The sequence below is a fragment of the Hyla sarda genome, chromosome 4, assembly GCF_029499605.1.
Source record: "Hyla sarda isolate aHylSar1 chromosome 4, aHylSar1.hap1, whole genome shotgun sequence".
Taxonomy (NCBI): domain Eukaryota; kingdom Metazoa; phylum Chordata; class Amphibia; order Anura; family Hylidae; genus Hyla; species Hyla sarda.
Window position 1 is genome coordinate 136,118,179 of NC_079192.1, and position 22,132 is coordinate 136,140,310.

The 22,132-nt window shown below is 39.3% G+C and overlaps 2 protein-coding genes across 16 annotated transcripts in view; one reads left to right on the forward strand and one right to left on the reverse strand.

Annotated features, from left to right (window-relative positions):
* The window catches only part of FGF7 (fibroblast growth factor 7), an 86,545-nt gene extending 65,877 nt beyond the window's left edge, over positions 1–20,668 (reverse strand). Inside the window, exons 1-2 of the mRNA XM_056572257.1 lie at positions 20,322–20,668; positions 19,302–19,852 (exon numbers count right to left, since the gene is read on the reverse strand). Of these exons, the coding sequence (XP_056428232.1) occupies positions 19,302–19,587 (286 nt within the window). The 5' untranslated portion in view covers positions 19,588–19,852; positions 20,322–20,668. The remainder of the gene's footprint in view (positions 1–19,301; positions 19,853–20,321) is intronic.
* Positions 1–22,132, forward strand: part of FAM227B (family with sequence similarity 227 member B) — a 266,903-nt gene that overhangs the window by 239,048 nt on the left and 5,723 nt on the right. For 11 of the 15 annotated variants that reach the window (XM_056572242.1, XM_056572253.1, XM_056572244.1 and 8 more), the window contains one exon: positions 9,254–9,371. The exons of 2 other annotated variants lie outside the window; for them this stretch is intronic. In XM_056572242.1, the coding sequence (XP_056428217.1) occupies positions 9,254–9,356 (103 nt within the window). In that variant the 3' untranslated portion in view covers positions 9,357–9,371. Of the gene's footprint in view, positions 1–9,253; positions 9,372–12,286; positions 12,328–19,788; positions 20,308–22,132 lie in introns of those variants that run through there. 2 more of the 15 variants (XM_056572255.1, XM_056572256.1) reach the window with 2 other exon arrangements.

The window sequence follows — 22,132 nt, forward strand, 5'->3', positions numbered from 1 at the left end:
CCGGGTTCGTTCACTACGGGGGAAGGGGGGGGGGTGTTTAGTCACATGCCGGCACGTTCTCTGGCTGCTCAGCTCTGCATTTTACTATAAGGGGTTATTATATGTCAGCACACTCTCGACTGCTCCGCTCGATGCATTACAGTAAGGGATATAAAAAAATAAAATAAAAAAAAAGGTTATTCCATGCACTCATTCCTTCCACGCATACGGTCAGATAGTTATGCCGAGCACACGATTCATTTTCTACGCATACAGTCATGTAGTTGTTGGTGTTCACACTCTTATAATTTATTCCTCATACACGGTCATATAGCTGATCTGTGCAGGCTAAAAAAAAAAAAAATCGAAAAAAAAAAAAAGGGGAATTTTTTTATTTTTATTTTCCCTATAATTATTCTACGCATACGACCATATAATCGGTTCCTTGCACACGCCCCCCTTAATTTGCTCGATGTATATGATTATATATGTATATATACGTACACGTTTTAGTTTATTCAAGATTTACGACACGGCCCTCCTGATCACAAGGAGGGTGTTTCATGTGTTTGTCAAGGCACATGCACTGGTAGCATTGGTGCAGTTCAGGCGCATGTAGTATGGGCGCTGGTAATTCTGTACATGCACTCATGGTATTTGTACGATTCATGCGCTCGCGCACGTTGATTACGCTCATGGCATTTTTCTGTTTACTCGTTCGTAACATTTGTGCCTTACACACGCTTGTGGGATTTAGGCCTTACAGGTGCTTGTGGGATTCATGCCTTACACGCTTGTAGAATTCATACGGTACACACGCTTGTGGGGTTTATACCGCACACACGCTTGTTGGTTTCATGTTGTACACATGCTTGTTGGGTTTATACTGTACACACGGTTGTAGCGTTTGTGCTGTACACACGGTTGTAGTGTTTGTGCTGTATACACGCCTGTACATGCTTGTAGGATTCATGATGTACACACGCCTGTAGGGTTTATACTGTACACACGCTTTCACTTGCTTGTTGGATTTATACTATACACACGCTTGTAGGATTTATGCTGTACGCACGCTTGTAGGGTTTATACTGTTCACACGCTTGTACATGCTTGTTGGATTTATACTGTACACATGCTTGTTGGATTTATACTATACACACTTGTAGGATTCATGCTGTACGCACGGTTGTAGGATTTATGCTGTACACACGCTTGTAGGGTTTATATTGTATACACGCTTGTACATGCTTGTTGGAGTTATACTGTACACACGCTTGTTGGATTTATACTGTACTCACTTGTAGAAATGATGCTGTACGCACGGTTGAAGGATATATGCTGTACACACGCTTGTAGGGTTTATACTGTACACACGCTTGTACATGCTTGTTGGAGTTATACTGTACACACACTTGTTGGATTTATACTGTACACACTTGTAGAAATTATGCTGTATGCCCGCTGGTAGGGTTTATACTGTACACTCGTTTGTAAGATTTATACTGCACACACGCTTGTTGGATTTATACTGTACACATGCTTGTTGGATTTATGCCGTACACACGCTTGTAGGATTTATGCTGTACACACGGTGGTAGCGTTTATACTGTACACTCGTTTGTCGGATTTATACTGTACACGCTTGTAGGATTCATGCTGTACACTCGCTCATAGGATTCCTACTGTAAACACACACTCGTAGGATCCATACTGTGCACTGGGTATGTGGTCTGGGTATTATTGATCAACACATGGTCTGGTTGGTTTGCCGGGCCCACGTTCAGTGTCATGTGCAGCATATGTGCCAAGGAGTTATGCTTGGTATATGCTTACGGTATTCATACTCGGTACATGTTCATATACATTCAGCACATACGTTACTTTGGTTGAGGTTTTCAATTGCGGATTGACCAGTCACGTCTACAGGTCGGTCCGGATACAACCTGTCACGGCTTCAGGTTGGCGACAGTGTCATCACATACATTGTGTTTAGGTAGCAGTTGGTTCAGGTATACAGGTATAGCTTGGCGGTGATACTTTTAGTTTCATAGTTAATTGAGTTTTCAGACCTGTCACGTCTACAGGTCGGTTCAGTTACTACTGGACGCGGCTTTGGGTTGACGACAATGTTATGCGTTTTCACAAGTTCATTTAGCATCGGGGGCCACGTATATACGTCAATCATGGTTACGACCTGTCGCGGCTTGGTGGTGATACTTTGTTTCATAGTTAATTGAGTTTTCAGACCTGTCACGTCTACAGGTCGGTTCAGTTACAACTCGACACGGCTTCGGCTTGACGACAATCTTATGTGTTCTCACAAGGTCATTTAGCATCGGGGACATGCATATAGCTTGGTTTCAGTTGAAGTTTGGGCTGTCTTAGCTTCAGGTTGATCATTATTTTGGTTATACATTGGTTGAGTGTCATGATCAGGCTTGCCGCATGAGTGGTGTCATCACCTGTCACGTCCACAGGTCGGTTACAGTCACAACCTAACACGGTTTTAGGTTGACGACTAGGTAGTTATGTTTTATGTACATATGCACTTGGGATTATGCATACGGTCAGGGTTTGGCTTGTAGCATGTACTCGGAGGAGCTTACACACACACTTTACTTTCCTACTTGGTTTTATTGGGTTTTTGCCACTCTTCTCTTCATCAAGCACGATTAAGTCATACCTAGCGGTGGTTCAGCTCCACATCTCATTGGCACATTCCGACTTGGCCTCCTTGTTTCATTCGATACAGTTAAAGCGGCGCTGAAAGGTGCGCTAAGGATCCAAGCCTTCTTCCCGTCAGCCTTTTTCGGCCGACTCGTTCAGACAGTTAGTAGATGTTCTAGACAGGACCCCGTTCAGCTACAAAAATAGTCTGTGTTAGAAAGCAGCTTTATCTCTGGGTTACTATGGCTTCCTCAGACCTGGTGAGTTCTCTAGTAAAACGTAAAATGATATTTGTTGGAGACTGAGCCAACTGATATGGAATTCCAATCACTATTAGCTTAAGTTGAGCGCTACTAAAACATCGTTACCCGGGCAAGGCGTTACCATCTGCTGCTTTTCCACATTTCATTTCATAGGTAGTGCCCGGTTCGCCTGCTACGTGACCTGTTGTTCACAAGCCAGGGAGCCAGTAGGTCGCAGCCGTTATTATTATTCTGAGGTTTTGCTCTCACCACTCCGCAATTCGTTAAAGTACGCATTTTTAGTGATAGGCTTTGGTGGGTGACTCGGCTGTGATATCTGGACACCCCCTTCGCATCGGTGCCACCTCATCAGCGTCACGTCAGGGGGTGCCAGCCCGTGTGATTTGTAATTTGAGTCGCTGAAATCTAGCTCATACATGCGCCCATCCCCTATCCAAAGTCTGGAAGGTCCCATGCTTTCCAGTTTCTGGTTTTGTAATGTTGTCTTATTTCATAAAGCGTTTTTGTTTCAAATATTGAAGTTTTGCCCTCTATTTTATTCAGGTGTACCTACACGCGGCAGTATATGGCACAACTCAGACTGCCTGTTAGTTTGTATATCAGTGGTTAGGCTGTTAGGTAGGTACGCTATGCATTTGAACCACCGATCACAAGTGTGAAGGCTAACGCAGTTAGCCTGTATTTGTGAGAGGGGGCGGGGTTAATCACTATAAGAACCCGCGGTGCCCCTAGCACAGTATGCCGCGGGTTCTTCACGTCCCACCCAACCCCCCCTCTTTTAAAAAATTCATTTAATCTCTTAGGAGTCTTTTCTATCTAAGGTATGCCCTCTATTTTATTCAGGTGTACCTACACGCGGCAGTATATGGCACAACTCCGACTGCCTGTTAGTTTGTATATCAGTGGTTAGGCTGTTAGGTAGGTACACTACGCATTTGAGCCACCGATCACAAATATATATATATATATAATATTTTACCATTGGGCCCTAATGGTATAATGTGTGGATATAGCACTGCTAGTATTGGCCGACTGTCCGGAATAAACTGTTAATCCGGCAATTAGATGTTTCTAAGGGGTTAAGTGTTTCTCACCCTGTCCGCTGGTCCCCGTGCTGCGACGGGCCAAAGTTGGTGCAGGTTACAGTTGGTATGTTGTAACCGAAAGCTTGGCTGCTGTGCATAAGTTGGAATCCGTCTGGAAGCGGGGTTCTGGCGTGAGACTCCCACGTCGGAGGTCCGCAGCAGCTGCGATGGTATCGGACCTCTGCTGAATTCGTCAGACCGGAGCACTCGTGGAGATGGCAGCATGCGGAAGCAAATCAGTGCGGCAGGTAGGTGAAACTCCCAGCTAGGGCAGCAGGTGTATGAACAGCTTGATCAGATTGGTGGGTAGGCTTCTGGTCAAAACAACCCCTTCTTCAGTAGGCAAAATTGTGTAAGCTCCTTACACAATTTTGTCTACTGAAGAAGGGGTCATTTCGAACACCCTGAAACGCGTCTAGGCTCAAACTCTGTCTGAAAACTCTGTCTGAACAGAGCATTACAGAGACGCACTGCTTATACAGATGCCGACCCACCAATCTTATCAAGCTGTTCATACACCTGCTGCCCTAGCTGGGAGTTTCACCTATCTGCCGCACTGATTTGCTTCCGCATGCTGCCATCTCCACGAGTGCTCCGGTCTGATGAATTCAGCAGAGGTCCGATACCATCGCAGCCGCACGCCGCTGCCGCGGAACTCCGACGTGGGAGTCTCACGCCAGAGCCCCGCTTCCAGACGGATTCCAACTTATGCACAGCAGCCAAGCTTTCGGTTACAACATACCGACTGTAACCTGCACCAACTTTGGCCCGTCGCAGCACGGGGACCAGCAGACAGAGTGAGAAACACTTAACCCCTTAAATGACTTTGAACAGCTCAGTCTGACAACTTAAAAGACTGTTTTACTATCTCAAACATCTAATTGCCGGATTAACAGTTTATTCCGGACAGTCGGCCAATACTAGCAGTGCAATATCCACACATTAAACCATTAGGGCCCAATGGTAAAATATTATATATATATATATATATATATTATTATTGCTCTGTTAATTATGTTTTTTATCTGGTAATATTACCTTTTTTATCTATTGTGTTTTAATAAAAATCCTTTGCATTTTTTCAAACTAACTGTTTCCTAAACCATTCATTTACTGTGTACCCAGCTGGTTGGTATTCTTGAGGGATAAATACATATTTGTATTTAGATATGATTTTTGTACGCCACCCCCTCCTCCCCTTGTCTACCCGGGCCTCCATTGATTCGGTGTCTTTGTCTGAGCATATTCCGGTCCTGGCTTGGCTCCACTTTACTCCATGTTCTTCTTGCCCTTACCCCAGCAGACTCAATGACAATCTGCTTAAAGATGTTCTTTGTAGGGAGGAGATCCAGCGGACCATTTCTGACTTCCTTGCAACTCATAGCTCTGGCGAAACCTCAGCCCCCACTAGTTGGAAGGTGCTCAAGTGCATGGTTAGTGGTATCTTTATAGCGCAGTGATTCCCAACCGGGGTGCAGCGGGATTTTGTTGTAAACATTTTTTTTCTTACTTTCCCTTCCCAGGCGCCGCAGGGGGGAGGGAAGTTGGACGTGCGTCCATCCGTGCGTCCCTTAGGGCCCTTCTGCGGCTCAGTGAGTGCCAGCCAGAGAGGGGAAGTATGCGGAAGCTGCGCCGGGCCGGTGTAGTGACCTGTGCCCCAGCGTCCCCCTGTTGCGCAGTGAATAAGTGCCCTGACAGAGCCCTGAGTCGGTGCCCTGCCGGAGAGGGGAAGAACGGTGAATAAAAATGGCTTGCTTAAGGTACTGTACCATGTCCATCCTCCCCTCTCACCCATGTCCATTCCCCCCCTTCCACCCTCCCTTATTCACCCCTCTGTCACCCCAGTCCACCCTCAGGGGCTATTATGAATATGGGGATAAAAGTGGTGCTTGGCTATCTAGAGCTTTAAATCCTAAGTCCTCCTCATCCTCATCCTACATCCCACTATGCTGCCCTTAGCATACATCTGCTATGCATGGTTGCTAAAATGGACAGAGATGTCAGCAGAGAGCACTGTGTTCGTGATGTCATCAGTGTTCCAAGAAGAAAGGAATTTCCTCTGTAGCATTCAGCAGCTAATAAGTACTGGAAGGATCAAGATTTTTTAATAGAAATAATTTACAAATATGTTTAACTTTCTGCCACCAGTTGATTTAAAAGAAAAAAGGTTTTCACTGGAGTACCCCTTTAACCCCTCAGATGCCGTGATCAATACAGATCACGGCATCTGCGGCAGTGCGGTACTTTAAATGGCTGATCGGATCACCCGCATCGCTGCCGCGGGGATCCGATCATCCAGCATGGCAGCCAGAGGTCCCCTCACCTGGCTCCAGCCGTCTCCCGGAGTCTTCTGCTCTGGTCTGAGATTGAGCAGACCATAGCAGAAGATCACCGATAACACTGATCAGTGCTATCCCCTATGCATAGCACTGAACAGTATTAGCAATCAAAGGATTGCTATAGATAGTCCCCTATGGGGACTATTAAAGTGTAAAAAAAACGTTTTCAAAAAATTTGAAAAATCCCCTCCCCCAATAAAAATGTAAAATGTCCTTTTTTCCCCTTTTACCCCCATAATGTGTAAAAAAAAATTAAAATAAAATAATGAATACATATATTTGGTATCGCCGCTTGCGTAAATGTCCGAACTATCAAAATATAATGTTATTGATCCCGTACGGTGAACGGCGTGAACGTAAAAATAAAAGAAAATAGCAAATTGTTGCTTTTTTTGTCACATTTTATTCAAAAAAATAATAAAAACATTTATAAAAGTTTTATATACACAAATGGGGTATCCATAAAAAGTACAGATCTTGGCGCAAAAAGGAATCCTCATACCGCCGCTTATACGGAAAAATGAAAAAAGTTATAGGTCATCAAAATGGAAGGATTTTAAACATACTAATTTGGTTTAAAAGTTAGCGATTTTTTTTTAAGCGCAACATTAATAGAAAAGGTAATAATCTTGGTATCATTTTAATTTTATTGACCCAAAGAATAAAGTGCACATGTCATTTTTACCTTAAATTGTACGGCGTGAAAACGAAACCTTCCAAAATTAGCAAAATTGCGGTTTTCTTTTTAATTTCCCCACGCAATTAGTATTTTTTGGTTGCGTCCTACATTTTATGGTAAAATAAGTGATGTCATTATGCAGGACAACTGGTCGTACAAAAAACAAGCTCTCATGCTAGTTTGTGGATGAAAATATAAAAGAGTTATGATTTTTAGAAGACAAGGAGGAAAAAACTAAAATGCAAAAATAAAATTGGCTTGGTCCTTAAGTGGTTAACATAGCTAAGAACTGTTTGTAAAATCCAGCCTTGTATCCTTAAAATAAGTAAATAAGTTAATAATTTTTCAGGGAACTTACAGATTTTTAGTTTGTGTTTAACTGCAAATTTTAGCAGCTTCAACACTGAGACAATGCACAAGTTGTATATACATGCTGTACACCTTCTTAGGTAAGAAAAGTACAATGAATACCTACTGGCTAATCTGTCTAATGTTACAGGTGTTCTAATGTAGGTGTGTGAATTTCTAAGTTTCACAGAAACCAGATGGATAATGCATTCAAAAAGATGTAATATATTTAAATCAATTGACCTGATTCTCTGATTAATGGGTACAATTTTACTTGTTCTTTTGATCCTATAGAGCACTACCATTTACAAAAGCTGCTTTGCCTGCAGCTATATGTAATATAATTTCCAAGCCTTGCAATATCCTTCCCTTCCAAACACAACAAGACAAAGACGTTAAAAACATAGGAGTTCCCACCATTCAATAGTGCAAGTACTATACAAATGATATACGGTATGTCTGTCTGGAAATCCTACTAATAACAGAGTGTAAACTATTAGCTTTGTGTAGCATCTGATATAAACCTGTTGGTTTACAGCTCTTTTGGTTACTTAGAAGCTAGGCAAAAGATTCCTGATTACAGATGTAGATGCATGCCTTTTAATGAAACCCTTCTAAACAATGTTCATGGGTCTGTAAGTAACTCCTGGTTCCCTGCTCTTGGAGATTAAGGGAATGAATGAGTCAAGATAAGTTTTTTTTTTTTACAGCCTAATCTAAAGTTCCCCTTGTATATGATTGAATTTTACCCTTCACCTTTAACATTCATAACTGACTTGCGCCAAACAGATATTAATGAGATATCATTGAAGCCAACTGATATTTCACACGCCTTCTTTCTTAGATGGTTATTGTTTTAGCTAAAAAAAAAAAAAAATAGTCTGTGTGCTAAACATCTAATAATGCAGGAATACTTTTTTGCTACAATTTTTGATACAGAATAGTTTAGATTTCTGCTTATTTAATTTCAGAATACATTAACATTTAAAAACAAAAACAAAAAACATGTGTGGGGGGGGGGGCAGGGAAGATATGTTGTCATGTGTAAGGTAGCTTATTATGGGAACAAGTCAAATGACAAAAAATATTGTATATTTAAAAAAATACAGCAGACTGTATTCATGAGAAGAGTGGTTAATGATTGCTGTTTATCTGCATTTACAGCAGATAGCCATCACTCAATTTAAGTAGACAGCAATGTAGTGTTCGGACTACTAAGGGAGCAGGCTTGATTCCCTGCTGTTATATAGGGTAGCACATCTTTTTTGCACCCCATGATTCATGCACATCCACATTGAGTTGACCCTTTCCCTAATCAATTATATATAATTTGTTGCTAAATTAATTGTAACCTCTATGTAATTTGTGATGTCTGTGCTTATTACAAGCAAGATACATTATTTTGCTGAAAGGGGCAATTACTATTAGGGAATACTATTTTCAGAAAGAAATGTACTTGGTCTGCCACAATGTTTAGGTAGGTGGTAAATGTCAAAGTAACATCTTCATAAATGCCAGGACCCCAGTTTTCCCAACAGCACATTGCCCAGAGCATCACACTGTCTCCACTGGCATGCTTTCCTCCTATAGTGCATACTGTCTTTGGGAGTAGTAAGCACACATACCTGGTCATCTAAGAAATGGCTCAACCTTTTTATCATAGCCATTATTAATTTTTTAAGAGATTCTGCTGAAGTAGCTTTCCTGCGGTATTGGACCAAACAGGCCAGTCTTCGCTTCCCAGGCACAGCACCTAAGGCTTAGGCATGGTTACCTCTAAGCTATGTCCTCTGGAAATAAAATAGTTACAATTTCCACCTCCTGCAGACTGGTAGATTTGTTATTGAGCTTATTGACCTCATTATCATGATGTTTTATCTCTTTCTTTTTCAGAGTACAAAGCTTAGACTTAACATTGGCCTTGGGCACCCATGCCCCTTATACCCAGAATCAATGTTTCTCCCAGAATCAATGTCCACCTTTTGCTGCAGCTTAGGGGAGGTACCCACCATTAACCTTGGCCCTTTTAAGTGTCAGCTAGAGAATCAAACTGGCAAGCATCCCTTGAAAGAAATCCAGGGTTGCAGAGAGGTGAGGAACCTAATGGCTACACACACCTCCCCTAGGCCACCAGGAGGGTCACCAAGAAGGACTCTGTATCATAGGCAATCCTGGTGTACAAACTCACAAAGTGGCACAGTGACAAACAAAAAATAAATAGATTAAAAGATGTGTGCTGTGAATACAACCTGGACATGTTTTTCCAATTAATTTTATCCCTAAACAAAATGCTTTAACTGCTTTGCTTTCTGTGTGCTGAAATTCCAGATGACAACACTTTAGTGGCTAGACACATTTTTGCCACAAAATCATTATTTCTACATACATGAATGAAGCTTTTCCAGACCTCTGATTGCAGACTTTGCTCATTCATTAAACTGTTCGTACAATTAGTTTATTTTTCTGTGGCTATTTGCTTACCCACTTTTTCTTTCTGGCCATTACAGGTATGTTTGTTATTTATTCAGAGTCAGATTACACATGCCATTAGACTGTCTAATGCTAAACTTAAATCTGTTTAAGTCGGCATCTGATTGTTGTATAAGAACAAATGTCCATCTAGATTATTATTATTATTTTTTAATTGACTTATGTTACTTTTACAGTTTTGATATATCATGATGAAAAATAACTAACTTTTGCTATATTGGGGCTTTGTTGGTTTGTTTGTACCAGGCAATTTTCCCAAGCCTGTGGTTAGCCATTAGCCTTAGGCTGTGACCTAATTTATTTATTTAGTTGATAAAATGGTAGCGTATTTATAGAAAATGTTTTCATTTCCTATCAATGCATTAGTCTAAATGACGTGCTCTTTATAATTGTCAAGTGATAATGAGAGGCAACTACTATTTCTAGCTTTACTATTCCGGTATGGTAATGCTGCTGGGAACTCTTTTATGTGATGGTTGTATTAAAAAGGTCAATAGACATATATTATTAACAATTTTAACGAAATGATTAATATTCTGAAGGACCGAATGAATATTGACTGTGTGAATTATGTCTTATCTCTGCCATTGTGTCTGCTTACTGCAACAATATTAGAAATGGTTTTGCTCAGAGGAACTTGAGTGGCACATGTGTGGCCAAGAGCTCCATAGAGTCTGCAGAGAAGCAGGTGCCCAACCTATAGTAGCTTTGGCAGAAAGTACTTTTATAACCAAAACAGGCTTTGGGGATCACATGAGATTTAGTTCCAGTACTGTTGGATACTGTTAACATCTACTATTCATCAGTACAGCATAACATTAAAAACCATACAGATTAAGTCAATACCATTGATTATCTCATTACAGTGGTATGATACATCACATATTCTTCCAAGTGGGTGCCCTGTGCTTGTGCATTACATACCTAGGGAGGAGATAATGCTCCCTGCACAATGTAACAATTTATTCAGAAATGATGTCATGAACACTGCTTAAAGTTCTAGCTGTCATCTTGGTATCCAAATTCCCTTAATCTTGATCTGATCAAGTATCTCTGCCATGTAGGAATACACCGAAATTTCATCAACCAAAAATGATTGGCTGAAAATGGTGCTCTTGGAACTTTGACAAAAAAAAAATGTGTGTCGAAAACTATCAGGGTGGCTATCAGAAAGTACAACCTTGTTGTGTGTCTGGTGTGGCTGCTCCCTTCCGCTCTCTGCCTGCAATGTGCAATCTCAGGTTTTCTGCACTGATTAGACCTTACTACCTCCTCCTTGCCACCAGCTGCTGCTCTCTTAATCTCTTGGCCTTCAATGTGCTGCCAATGTGCCATTGAGCTCAGGGTGGCAACCATACAGCCTGTAGCTAAAAATAAGTCCTGAGCCCAGTACAGGAGAGATGAGGAGCACAGCCCAGAACCGGTGAGTCTGAACTATATCTGTCAAACAAGTGCTCCAAGCAGATGTGACATCATACTGGGAGGGAGAACCGTGTGTACCACCTAAAGTGTCCCCTCCCCTGTGTACCCCCCTATAGTTTCCCTCCTCTGTGTACCCGCATTATAGTGTGTCCCCTCCTCTGTGTACTCTCCTGTAGTGTGTCCCCTCCTCCGTATACCCTCCTATAGTGAATCCTTTCCCTGAGTACCCTCCTATAGTGTTTGTGTGTGTGTGTGTGGGGGGGGGGGGGGGGCATGGAGCATTGGCCATCCATCTAGCACTGATCTGCAACCTGTGGCTCTAATCCAGAGCTAGAAGTTTCAGCATGGGATGATTTGCTGTGAGTTGTAGTTTTGCACCAGATTGGCCATGATTAAGCGCATGTGAGCGAGAAATGGCCAGTCAGCCATTGTTTGTATCCAAGACCTGAGGAATAAAGTACCAAGTAACTGCAATCCAGTGCCTCCTCTATTCTTTCCTCAACGTAGTTTTGCACCAGCTGAATAGCCACATATTTCAGATCACTTCTCTATAGTGCAGGTGACCCAACCCAAAACTACAACTCCCAGCATGTGCATTATAACTTATAGCACAACATACTGGGAGTTGTAGCTTTAGTTTAGGTTTTGGTTTGGGTCAACTGCAGAGCCATAGGCTGTGTAAAATTCTAAGATAATATGATTATCCAAAGACTATTAAAAAGAAAAAAAAGTGGGCAGAGCGGGACATTTTCAATTTCAGTTTTTATGGCCAAGCACCACTAGTGGTATGTTCTGGAAAAACATGTCCACTCCATGAAAGCACCAATCTCACAACTTACAGGACTGAAATGGTCACTGTCACTTACATTTTTTATTTACATGTCCTAGGGACATGTCAAAAGCTTTGATTGGTAACAGTCTCATTACGGAGATGCTTACCATTTGTTCGAGATGGTAGAAGTATGCAGTTATGCTCTTTATTCCCTGCCTTTTGCCTTTTCTGTATTGCTGCAGGAGACAGTCTCAGTATAAGTCTATAGAGACCATCTCCTGCAAAGAGATGAAGATTGAAGCAAGCCGGAGAGAGAAGCGCTGTGACAAGTCCATAATTAGAATTTCACTAATGAAATTTTTTTTTATTGCTTTTCATGTTAAAGGGAACATATTAATGATGGAGTCTTTAGTTTCTTATGCATAAAACATCTTATCCCTGATTAGAGCTGTTAGGGGCCCTACCCAGAAAAATTAAGGCAGTCTGCAGAAATACATTTTACTGGACAATTAACTGAATTGTATTAAAAAAAATTACTGGATCACCTTTTGTCTTCATTATATTATTTACATTCTAGCAATTTTTTTTTAACACTATAATACTGGCCCTATTTTTTCTAGTTGTCTCTTGCAATTAATCATAAGAGATAGACATAAGAATATGTTTTTTTGTTAAAAAAAAAGTTAAGACTGAGGTCATGAGGAATCGTGAACAACAGTTTCCTTTAATTCTTAAACAATTTTTTAAGAATTTACCAAGAAAGATGGCAGTTTCTCTTTAGATGCTAAAGTTCCTTATTTAAGAGAAAAAGGTGACCAAACATTTTCCCACTACATTTATTTCAGCCCATGTGTTTTAAAATGCAATGCCCCTCTTGTCACCCTGTATTACCTGCAGGCATTGGAAAATGGTACAATTAGAAATTAATTACAAGGAGATTCTGTCTCAAGCTTGTAATTAGGTTACTAATTATGCACTTTCAAGGTTTAAAGGATTCCATTGCCTAAGGCTTGTTGCCTTCAGATCTAGCAAAATACATCAATAACGTTAATTGCCTTGATTGATAGTAAATAAACTCATGAAACCTAAAGACCCCTAGTGATACAACATTGGTCTGGAGAAAAGTTATCATTGCTATTCAGGACCAACAGGCATCCAAAACTGTAATATACATTAGTTCACCAAATGCTGCTAAAACCTTGCATTTTAATGATTTGCATTATACTGATGAGACAATCCCTTTCAAAGTTTGGCCATTTGGGAGATCAGAAGACCATCCTGGCTTCAGCTCCCGACACCTCTGGAAAACACTTGGACATAAGTACAGAAACAAATTAAGTAAGCTCTGGCTCATAGATGGTGGCATGAGTGGGAGACCTCCTTCTATAGTTAAACTTATCAAGGAGATTTAGGAACAACAGGTGAGCCAAAACTGTAGTGTAAATAAATTCACCAAATCCTACTAAATTAATAGGTCCTCTTGCCCTAATAGGACAAATTTGAACATATTTTACTTCAAAATATTTAAGACACCTTCAGTAATCCAGATTGTTTTCAAATGTAGCTATATATTAACGATGATACATTGATGGTGGGAATCTCCAATTTGATGGCAAGCACATGGATTTACAAAAAGCCTTTGCAGATGACTAGATCAGTGGAAGAAATTTTTACAACAAATCTGCCACGTAGGAATATACTATCAACTCTCTGCTGGTAGGATTTGGTAAATTGAATTGTCTAATTGGGAAGCACCATGCTCAAACTTACTATTCAAAGCCTGTCCCACAGATACAATGGGGGAAAAAAGTGTTTAGTCAGCCACCAATTGTGTAAGTTCTCCCACTTAAAAAGATAAGAGAGGCCAGTAATTTTCATCATAGGTATACCTCAACTATGAGAGACATAATGAGAAAAGAAAAAATCCATAAAATCACATTGTCTGATTTATAAAGAATTTATTTGCAAATTATGGTGCAAAATAAGTATTTGGTCAATAACAAAAGTTCATCTCTATACTATGTTATATACCCTTTGTTGGCAATGACAGAGGTAAAACGTTTTCTGTAAGTCTTCACAAGGTTTTCACACACTGTTGCTGGTATGTTGGCCCTTTCCTCCATGCAGATCTCCTCTAGAGCAGTGATGTTTTGTGGCCGCCACTGGGCAACACAGACTTTCAAATCCCTCCAAAGGTTTTCTATGGGGTTGAGATCAGAAATTCTTCTTACGAAGCCACTCCTTCGTTATCCGGGCGGTGTGTTTGAGATCATTGTCATGCTTAAAGACCCAGCCACGTTTCATCTCCAATGCCCTTGCTGATGGAAGGAGGTTTTCACTCCAAATCTCACGCTACATGGCCCCATTCATTTTTTCCTTTACATGGATCAGTCGTCCTGGTCCCTTAGCAGAAAAATTGCCCCAAAGCATGATGTTTCCACCTCCGTGCTTCACAGTAGGTATGGTGTTCTTTGGATGCAACTCAGCATTCTTTCTCTTCCAAACACAAAGAGTTGAGTTTTTACCAAAAAGTTTGGTTTCATCTGACCATAGGACATTCTCCCAATACTCTTCTGGATCATCCGAATGCTCTCTAGCAAGCTTCAGACAGGCCCGGACATGTACTGGCTTAAGCAGGGGGACACGTCTGGCACTGCATTATTTGGGTCCTTGGCGGCGTAGTGTGTTACTGTTGGTAGCCTTTGTTACTTTGGTCCCAGCTCTCTGCAGGTCATTCACTAGGTCCCCCCATATGGTTTTGGGATTTTTGCTCACCGTTCTTGTGATCATTTTGACACCACAGGGTGAGATCTTGCGTGGAGACCCAGATCGAGGGAGATTATCAATGGTCTTGTATATCTTTCATTTTCTAATAATTGCTCCCACAGTTGATTTCTTCACACCAAGCTGCTTGCCTATTGCAGGGTCAGTCTTCCCAGCCTGGTGCAGGTCTACAATTTTGTTTCTGGTGTCCTTCGACAGCTCTTTGGTCTTGGTCATAGTGAAGTTTGGAGTGTGACTGTTTGAAGTTTATGACAGGTGTCTTTTGTACTGATAACAACTTCAAACAGGTGCCATTAATACAGCTAACGAGTGGAGGACAGAGGAGACTCTTAAAGAAAAAGTTACAGGTCTGTGAGCCAGAAATCTTGCTTGTTTGTAGGTGAACAAATACTTATTTTCAACCATAATATGCAAATACATTCTTTAAATCTCATCTTTTTAAATGGGAGAACTTGCACAATTGGTGGCTGACTGTAAATGTACCATTACATACATATTGGGGTGTTCCTACTACAGATGAACATCATTATCTTATCCTGGCTGTAAGACAATTGCAACCGTGTAATCAAGGGTGCCCAATGGGTTTCAAATGCAGCTAGAGGCGTGACAAACACATCTGTAGTGCCATAAAGCCATGCCAAAGCCAAACAATAAATGTTATAGAAGCCACCTCAAAAAAAGCAAGCTACATTTATTGGAAAATAAATTGTAATATGTTTTTTTTTCTTTCACTGAAACATATTTTTATTTAATTTTATTATGCATTTATTCTGCGTATTGACAGCGCACAAACAAAAAATTTGACTAAAAACTTAAAATAAATCCTTGCCCTAATATTTTGTGGAATTTTTTATTTACAATGTTTCTTGTGCATCTTTTAAGAATTTAAAAATATTTGTAAAAGTGCGCATGACTATTTAAGAAGAACTGTCAAACACATTTTTCAAAATATTGTATTTTTGGTGATAAAGAATATCTAAGATGAACTTTAGTATTTTCAACTAGAGAAGTACCACTCCAGACCCACAGTACATTTTTTTTATCATTCTCACAAGACCTTAAACTTTGGCTAACTTGCTTTTTTGCCCAGTTTGCATTGGCCAAGAGTACTACAGAAGCTGGGTAGGACAAGTATTCGTTCTACAGGTGTCTGTGAAATGTCAATGTATTAAAATGGAATGCTGGATATACTATTTAAAGAATAAAATGTAAAAGTTAATTCTAGACTACTATAAATAATACATTAAGATAGCAACATAAATAGATGACTTGTTAAAATTGGCTTGGGTAATGGGGGAGATTTATCAAATCCTGTGCAATGGATCAGTTGAGCAGTTGCCCCTAGCAACCAATCAGTCCAGATCCCATTTTTATAAAGACCTCTAGAACATGAAAGCTGTCATGTGATTGCTTGCTATGTGCAACTGCCCTAATGATCCCTTGCACACGGCTTGATAAATTGTGTCTAAGAAATGGGTTCCTTCATGTTTTTGCCTTTTATATCCTTTTCCATCACAGTCTTTAAACCACCATTAGTAATGTAGGATACTTTCTTGAAAACAATCTTTTGCTTTGACTGCCAAGAAAAGCACATTCCAGTGGATTGTGTGGCATTACATCTTCAGTAACCTTTACATTCAGTAGCAATGTGTTTTGCCAACATAAAATCTACCTTGGTTTTGTCTTGTGTTCATCACAAGATTCTAAGGTTGATTCTATTTTGAGCAGCTGAATCAAGTAGTTGAATTAAAAGTGTTGGCACTGCGTGCTATATAAATACATAAAGAAAATAACAGAAATTGATTTTATAATACAACAGCTAGAACATTTGAGAAAACAGTCACCTTTCCAACTTAGAATGAGCTTATGTGTGTGTGTAAATATATGTATATATATATATATATATATATATATATATAAATGTATACTCCTTTTTTTTTCTCTCTTTCATAACATTTATACATATTCTACCAGAACCCCCCACAGTAAGCTCTGTTAGCTAGAGTCCATCAAGTGCAAGCTATATTTCTATTGTGTCCCTACTAAGTTAATCTAGAGTAAGGCAAAACCCCTCATGAGGCTGATGCCAATTGCCTCATACTTGCATTCTCTGTTTGTAGGGGCACTAGATAACACCAGGTCCCAGGTGGCTAACTTCCTTTTTTAACATCCCTAAGGCATATGAGTGGCTAACCTACGTCTATAATATCCATATCCCCTAAGGCATATGGACAGGAGCTTTCCTAATCTTGAAACCCCTAATGCATATTTTCCACATAGTCTTTAAATGGCATACAAGACTGTTCTGTTTTTATTGAAGACACACACACACACACATGTCTTATCTGCCTGCTCACTTTCATTTCCTCACAGTAAGCTTGCAAGCAGAGCTTCTGCTATATGCTGAAACAGTGTAAGTGCATAGCCCAGACTCTGAAGTACAGTGGACTCCTACATGCTTTATTAGCATACAACACACAGACCATTTGCAGACTTACTGCATGAGAACAAAAGTGAGAAATACATATTTAGAATCTGTGCCTTTTTAGCTATATGCCCATGACAGTAGTTCAGTGTTTTTTAAATGTTGACAGATTTCCTTTAAAAAGTATTCCACATTAATCAGAATGAAGCACACAAAGGGATCACACTTAGTCTGTATTACAATGTCAAAACTTTTTAGTGGCGAGCAATTACAGGCTTGCCAGTGGAGGGGGGGGGGGGGGGGGGGATAAAGCTGTTATAGTGACTGTGGGCTTGATCATGTGAACGACTGCAAAGACAAGCCTCCCTACATAGAACTCCCAAGGACAAGTATGCTGTAAACGCTCCCTGTTCCCCCATTCATCCAGTAGCAGTCCTGAGAACCAAATTACCAGAAAATATATTATAAAGTGTAAGAATTTCATGTGCTTACAACTGTACCTATTACTTTGGTTGGATCTCCATATAAGCCATAAGGTTAGGCAGAACAACTTTTAATCATGTTGCTTATCTTTTATACATTATCTGTTGACATTGTTTTGATTTGGACCAATCTATTCCAAGAAAAATGTAAATCCAGCTTTCCATATACGGATTTTTTTTTGGCGTTCTTTTCATCCGGTCTACATCATAAACGCAATTTGGCATCAGGGGTTGTATAGTCCATAAAGTTTTCATATATACATTTCAAATCTTACTCATTTGTAAACTTCTAACAATAAATTATATGTGTCACCATTTTGCACCTACAACTAACAAATATTAACCAGAATTTGACAATTTGATGATTTTGCACACAGTTATAAATTATCGCTAATGCCTCATGTGCATATTGTCTTTTTTTTGTCATACTATGAAAAAAGTCATTACATGTGTGGTCACCTGTAGCCATTAGCTGCCCTTGTGAAATATATTCTGGATATTTAGAGGGTTACTGCTAATTAGGTGCTAGGTTTATAGCAGTTCTAGACTACCATGCAAAGTTTGATTGTATGTTATTTTTTTTTATATTTTACTTGGCTTTGTAGCACCAGACTCCATCTCCTGTAATTGAAACAAGTCCACTCTTATTCTCTATTATTCTGAATGATACATTATTCTACACACCCAGAATCCTTCCTGTCTGGTTGCATTTGATGTGTTACATTGCTTTTAAATACCTAGTTAGTGACTCCACTTGTTCATTAACCTGTTATAAACCTAAATGATACCTTTTGAGTTCTTTGACTAGATTACATTTTAGATGTGTCATGCTTTCCTTTAAGTGACCTATTCTGTTAATTATTTTGTTAACTCCCTCGGATGTATTATTGTAGGTGAGAAAATACACTAGTTTGTTACATATACATAATACTACTATTAAATGGCTTGAGACTTCCAGAGTCAATTTAAGTGCACCACCTGTCCTTCCACCATAGAACACCTATAGAAGAAAACACACTTTAATACTTTCCGATATGGTCTTTCACTGCGCACATGGTATATAAGAACATAATGTTCTCTTCTAGACTGGTCCCTTTTGAACAGATCCACTGCTAAAACCACAATCTATTGCAATGCAATAAATACATCTTGGAAGCTGTATAGGGTTTTGTATCTACTGTTTTTATATTGCACAATACTGTATACTAAAACATATATTCAAGAACTATTGACTAGACCTACAAATGTAGAAACATAACTATTATATCACTTAAGCCACTTTTATTATCAAGGTTTATTTAAGCCACTTATTATGAGATTCAAAAAAAGGAACAGAAAATTGAGTGCAACCACTCTGCACTGCATTGAATTTTAAGCAAATGAATGCCAACTGTCTGTCTATGGGGAAAAAAAGTCTAATTTATCTTGGATTATGAATATAAACTGAGGCGAATTATGACCATCACAGTATCATTATCTTATTATTTCATTTAACTTTAAAGCAGACCCAACTGCACTGTATTATAGATATAAGAGTTGAAAAGGAAAGAAGTTATGGGTACTTACTGTAGCTGTTGTTTGGGTCTTGTGTACCCTTCACATTACCACGCTTATCAATCCACAGATACCACTGCGTTCGACAAAAAAGTTTTCTTATTCTTACATCACTCCCTTTCATAAATTCATAACTTCTGGTATGCCTCTCAAGGCTGGAACAGTTCACATTTGCAGCCGTTTGCTCTGTAGTCATGTCATTGCAGGCTAGTGAGAGCGTGCCCAGTAGAAAGATAGTGTAAAGATATGGTATGTAGAGCAAAGTTGGCAGGATCCAAGTTAGTATCCATTTGCGCATTATAGTGCAGTGATCTGGGTGTTCATGAACATCATAATGAAACTTAAATCTCCGGTGGATCTGTGTTTATAGGTCCAAGACCTGGTCATACATGTTGCTATTAGTGTAGATGAAACAATTTAGTATAACTCCAGGCTTGTCTTGCTGTCTTGTATATGTTCCATAAACTGTGGACTTCACAAAACTGATCTTCTTTCACAGTATCCTCAGAAGATTAGGATGGGATGACCTTGGCAGCAATAATATTCAAGAAGACTCGGACATACTGTTGAATGCAAATGTAATAGAACTGTAAAGCCATGATAAACTTTATAGCTAGTATTTACAGCCCGACTAATGGCAACTGTAAAATGAATAAGTATTCATAAACGTTTTCTTTCTAAAACCGTTCTCATTGACGCAGTAGAACACATAGAAAAAAAGTGTTACAAATAAGCAATGTCTACATATGTGTCATTGGGTTAACTTACTTGGCTAAAGAGCTATTATGATAGAAATTCTGTATTATTCAGCATAGTGAAAATCTGGGAACTCTTTTCCAAACATGCCTTATGGACAGCAGCATGTGAACTGAGCTGTCAAGAATACTCTGCTCACTATGTTACAGAGATATTCACTGAAAAGTAAATTTCATTCTGTTACTTAAAGCAGTGTGTCTCCACACTAAACGTAGAACTAAAAATCTCTGAAAGTCCAGAAGACTACTTATTCTTTAAACAACTGAGACAACTTACTTGTTCTCAACGATAACAGCTGGATATATGTGTATTCCATTTCTGCTGCCTGCCTTCTGCAACATGAGTCTGTAGCCACAAGATTTCTCAACCCAGAAAGAACTGTAGTACAATCCTAAATGTTTCCATAAATCAACGCGCGAGAGGGGTTTCCTCTGTGTGTCTGTTAAGCCTGTTGTTGTTCAATGCTTTTCGATAAATACCTTTTGGTGACCTCACTGAAGCAATTAGATCTAACCACTCAGCAGCTGAAAGCACGAAGGAGAGGTTGTGCGAATCTCAGTGATCATGAGAGGGAGCTATGAGCTTGTTTTATGCTTTCAACTGTGAGGACTGAGAAACAGCAGCAGCATTCTGGGCAGAAATGTTTGAGACCCTTTGAAAATATCAAGTATATGTGTATATATATATATATATATATATATATATATATATATACACATATATATATACATACCATTACTTGGAACATGAGATTTAATATTTTCTTACAGTGTTATCTATAATTAAAATGTTGTACATCTCTGCTTAGCATAGTAGAATTTTTATATAGGTAACAATATACACATATACATACACACATAAATGTTTATGACCGTAAATGTTAAAAAAACAAAAACAAAGATAGAAAAATCCGTGAGGCACTCCTATAAATAAATATTCTTTTCTGCAGACAGGATCTTTGGGGCAGACCTTTGTATGTGTTACGGACAGTATAAAGTATCATTGTCTATATTTAAAGACTGTGCATGGAGTGTGGAATTATAATTAGAGTAGACGGAGGAGTTTCAGAGATTAAAAACATTCCCAGGGTAAACCTGGTTCAAATCACAGTATCAGCTTTTCCTGTGATCTTGTTTGTCGTTGCATGGTATACGTAAACTGAGATTGTACATTACATAAGGAAGAGGCTTTTTTTAAATGCACACCACAGCTTTGCCACTGATTCTGTAACTTAATTTATTGCTTCTATTATAGTGGTTTTTGCAATATATGTAGCCATATTACATTTTGAATATTTCCACCTTTTTTTTTTTGTTATGTCTTCTCTGTCTATAATTTAAGTGCTGCAGTAATGCAAGTAAAATTTAAGTAACATCCAAAAGTTCACAAGTTTATTCTGCCTTAAAATGTATGTTAGTATAAGTACTGTTAATGCAACAAAAGAAAACAATGTGACTGATATGAAACAGAGTTCATTGTGCATTGTACTTTGTAATTTTGATATGTAATAGGGATTGTGTTGCTGTCCAGTCAATGCTCAGGCAAGATCAGCAGGACTAATGAGCTCATTTGTAGATGGGAGGCTGTGGTTTGTGGTTGTGTGTTTAAAGAGCTAATGCATATGTGTTTTATCCCAAAATGGTGTCTTAAACTCCACAACTCATCCTGTAAGAAGCAATTTCTTATCCCGCTCATCTCAATGTAGAATTAAGAAAGCATATTGGCTCAGCGGTTATCAATGTTGTCTTGCAGCACCCTATCCTGGATTTTGAGTCTGGCTAAGGATAACATGGCCGTTGAGTTTCCTATTAAAAACTGACCCTAATGTGTGTGATAAGGAAATTTGTTTGTTTGCTCCAATGGGAACAGGAAATGTAAAAGTACTTTTCTGTGGAAAATGTTACACTATCTAGGCAACACGATTAAAGGGGTATTCCAGGATTAAAACACTCTTTATATAATGCTGAGGCAGCTGTTTAAAAAAATGAAAAATACATTACAGACCCCCGCTGCTCTTCTCCCTGCTTCAGAGACGATGAATTGGAGCAGGACTTTGTTATCAAGCAATTTTTGGCCGAAAAGACACC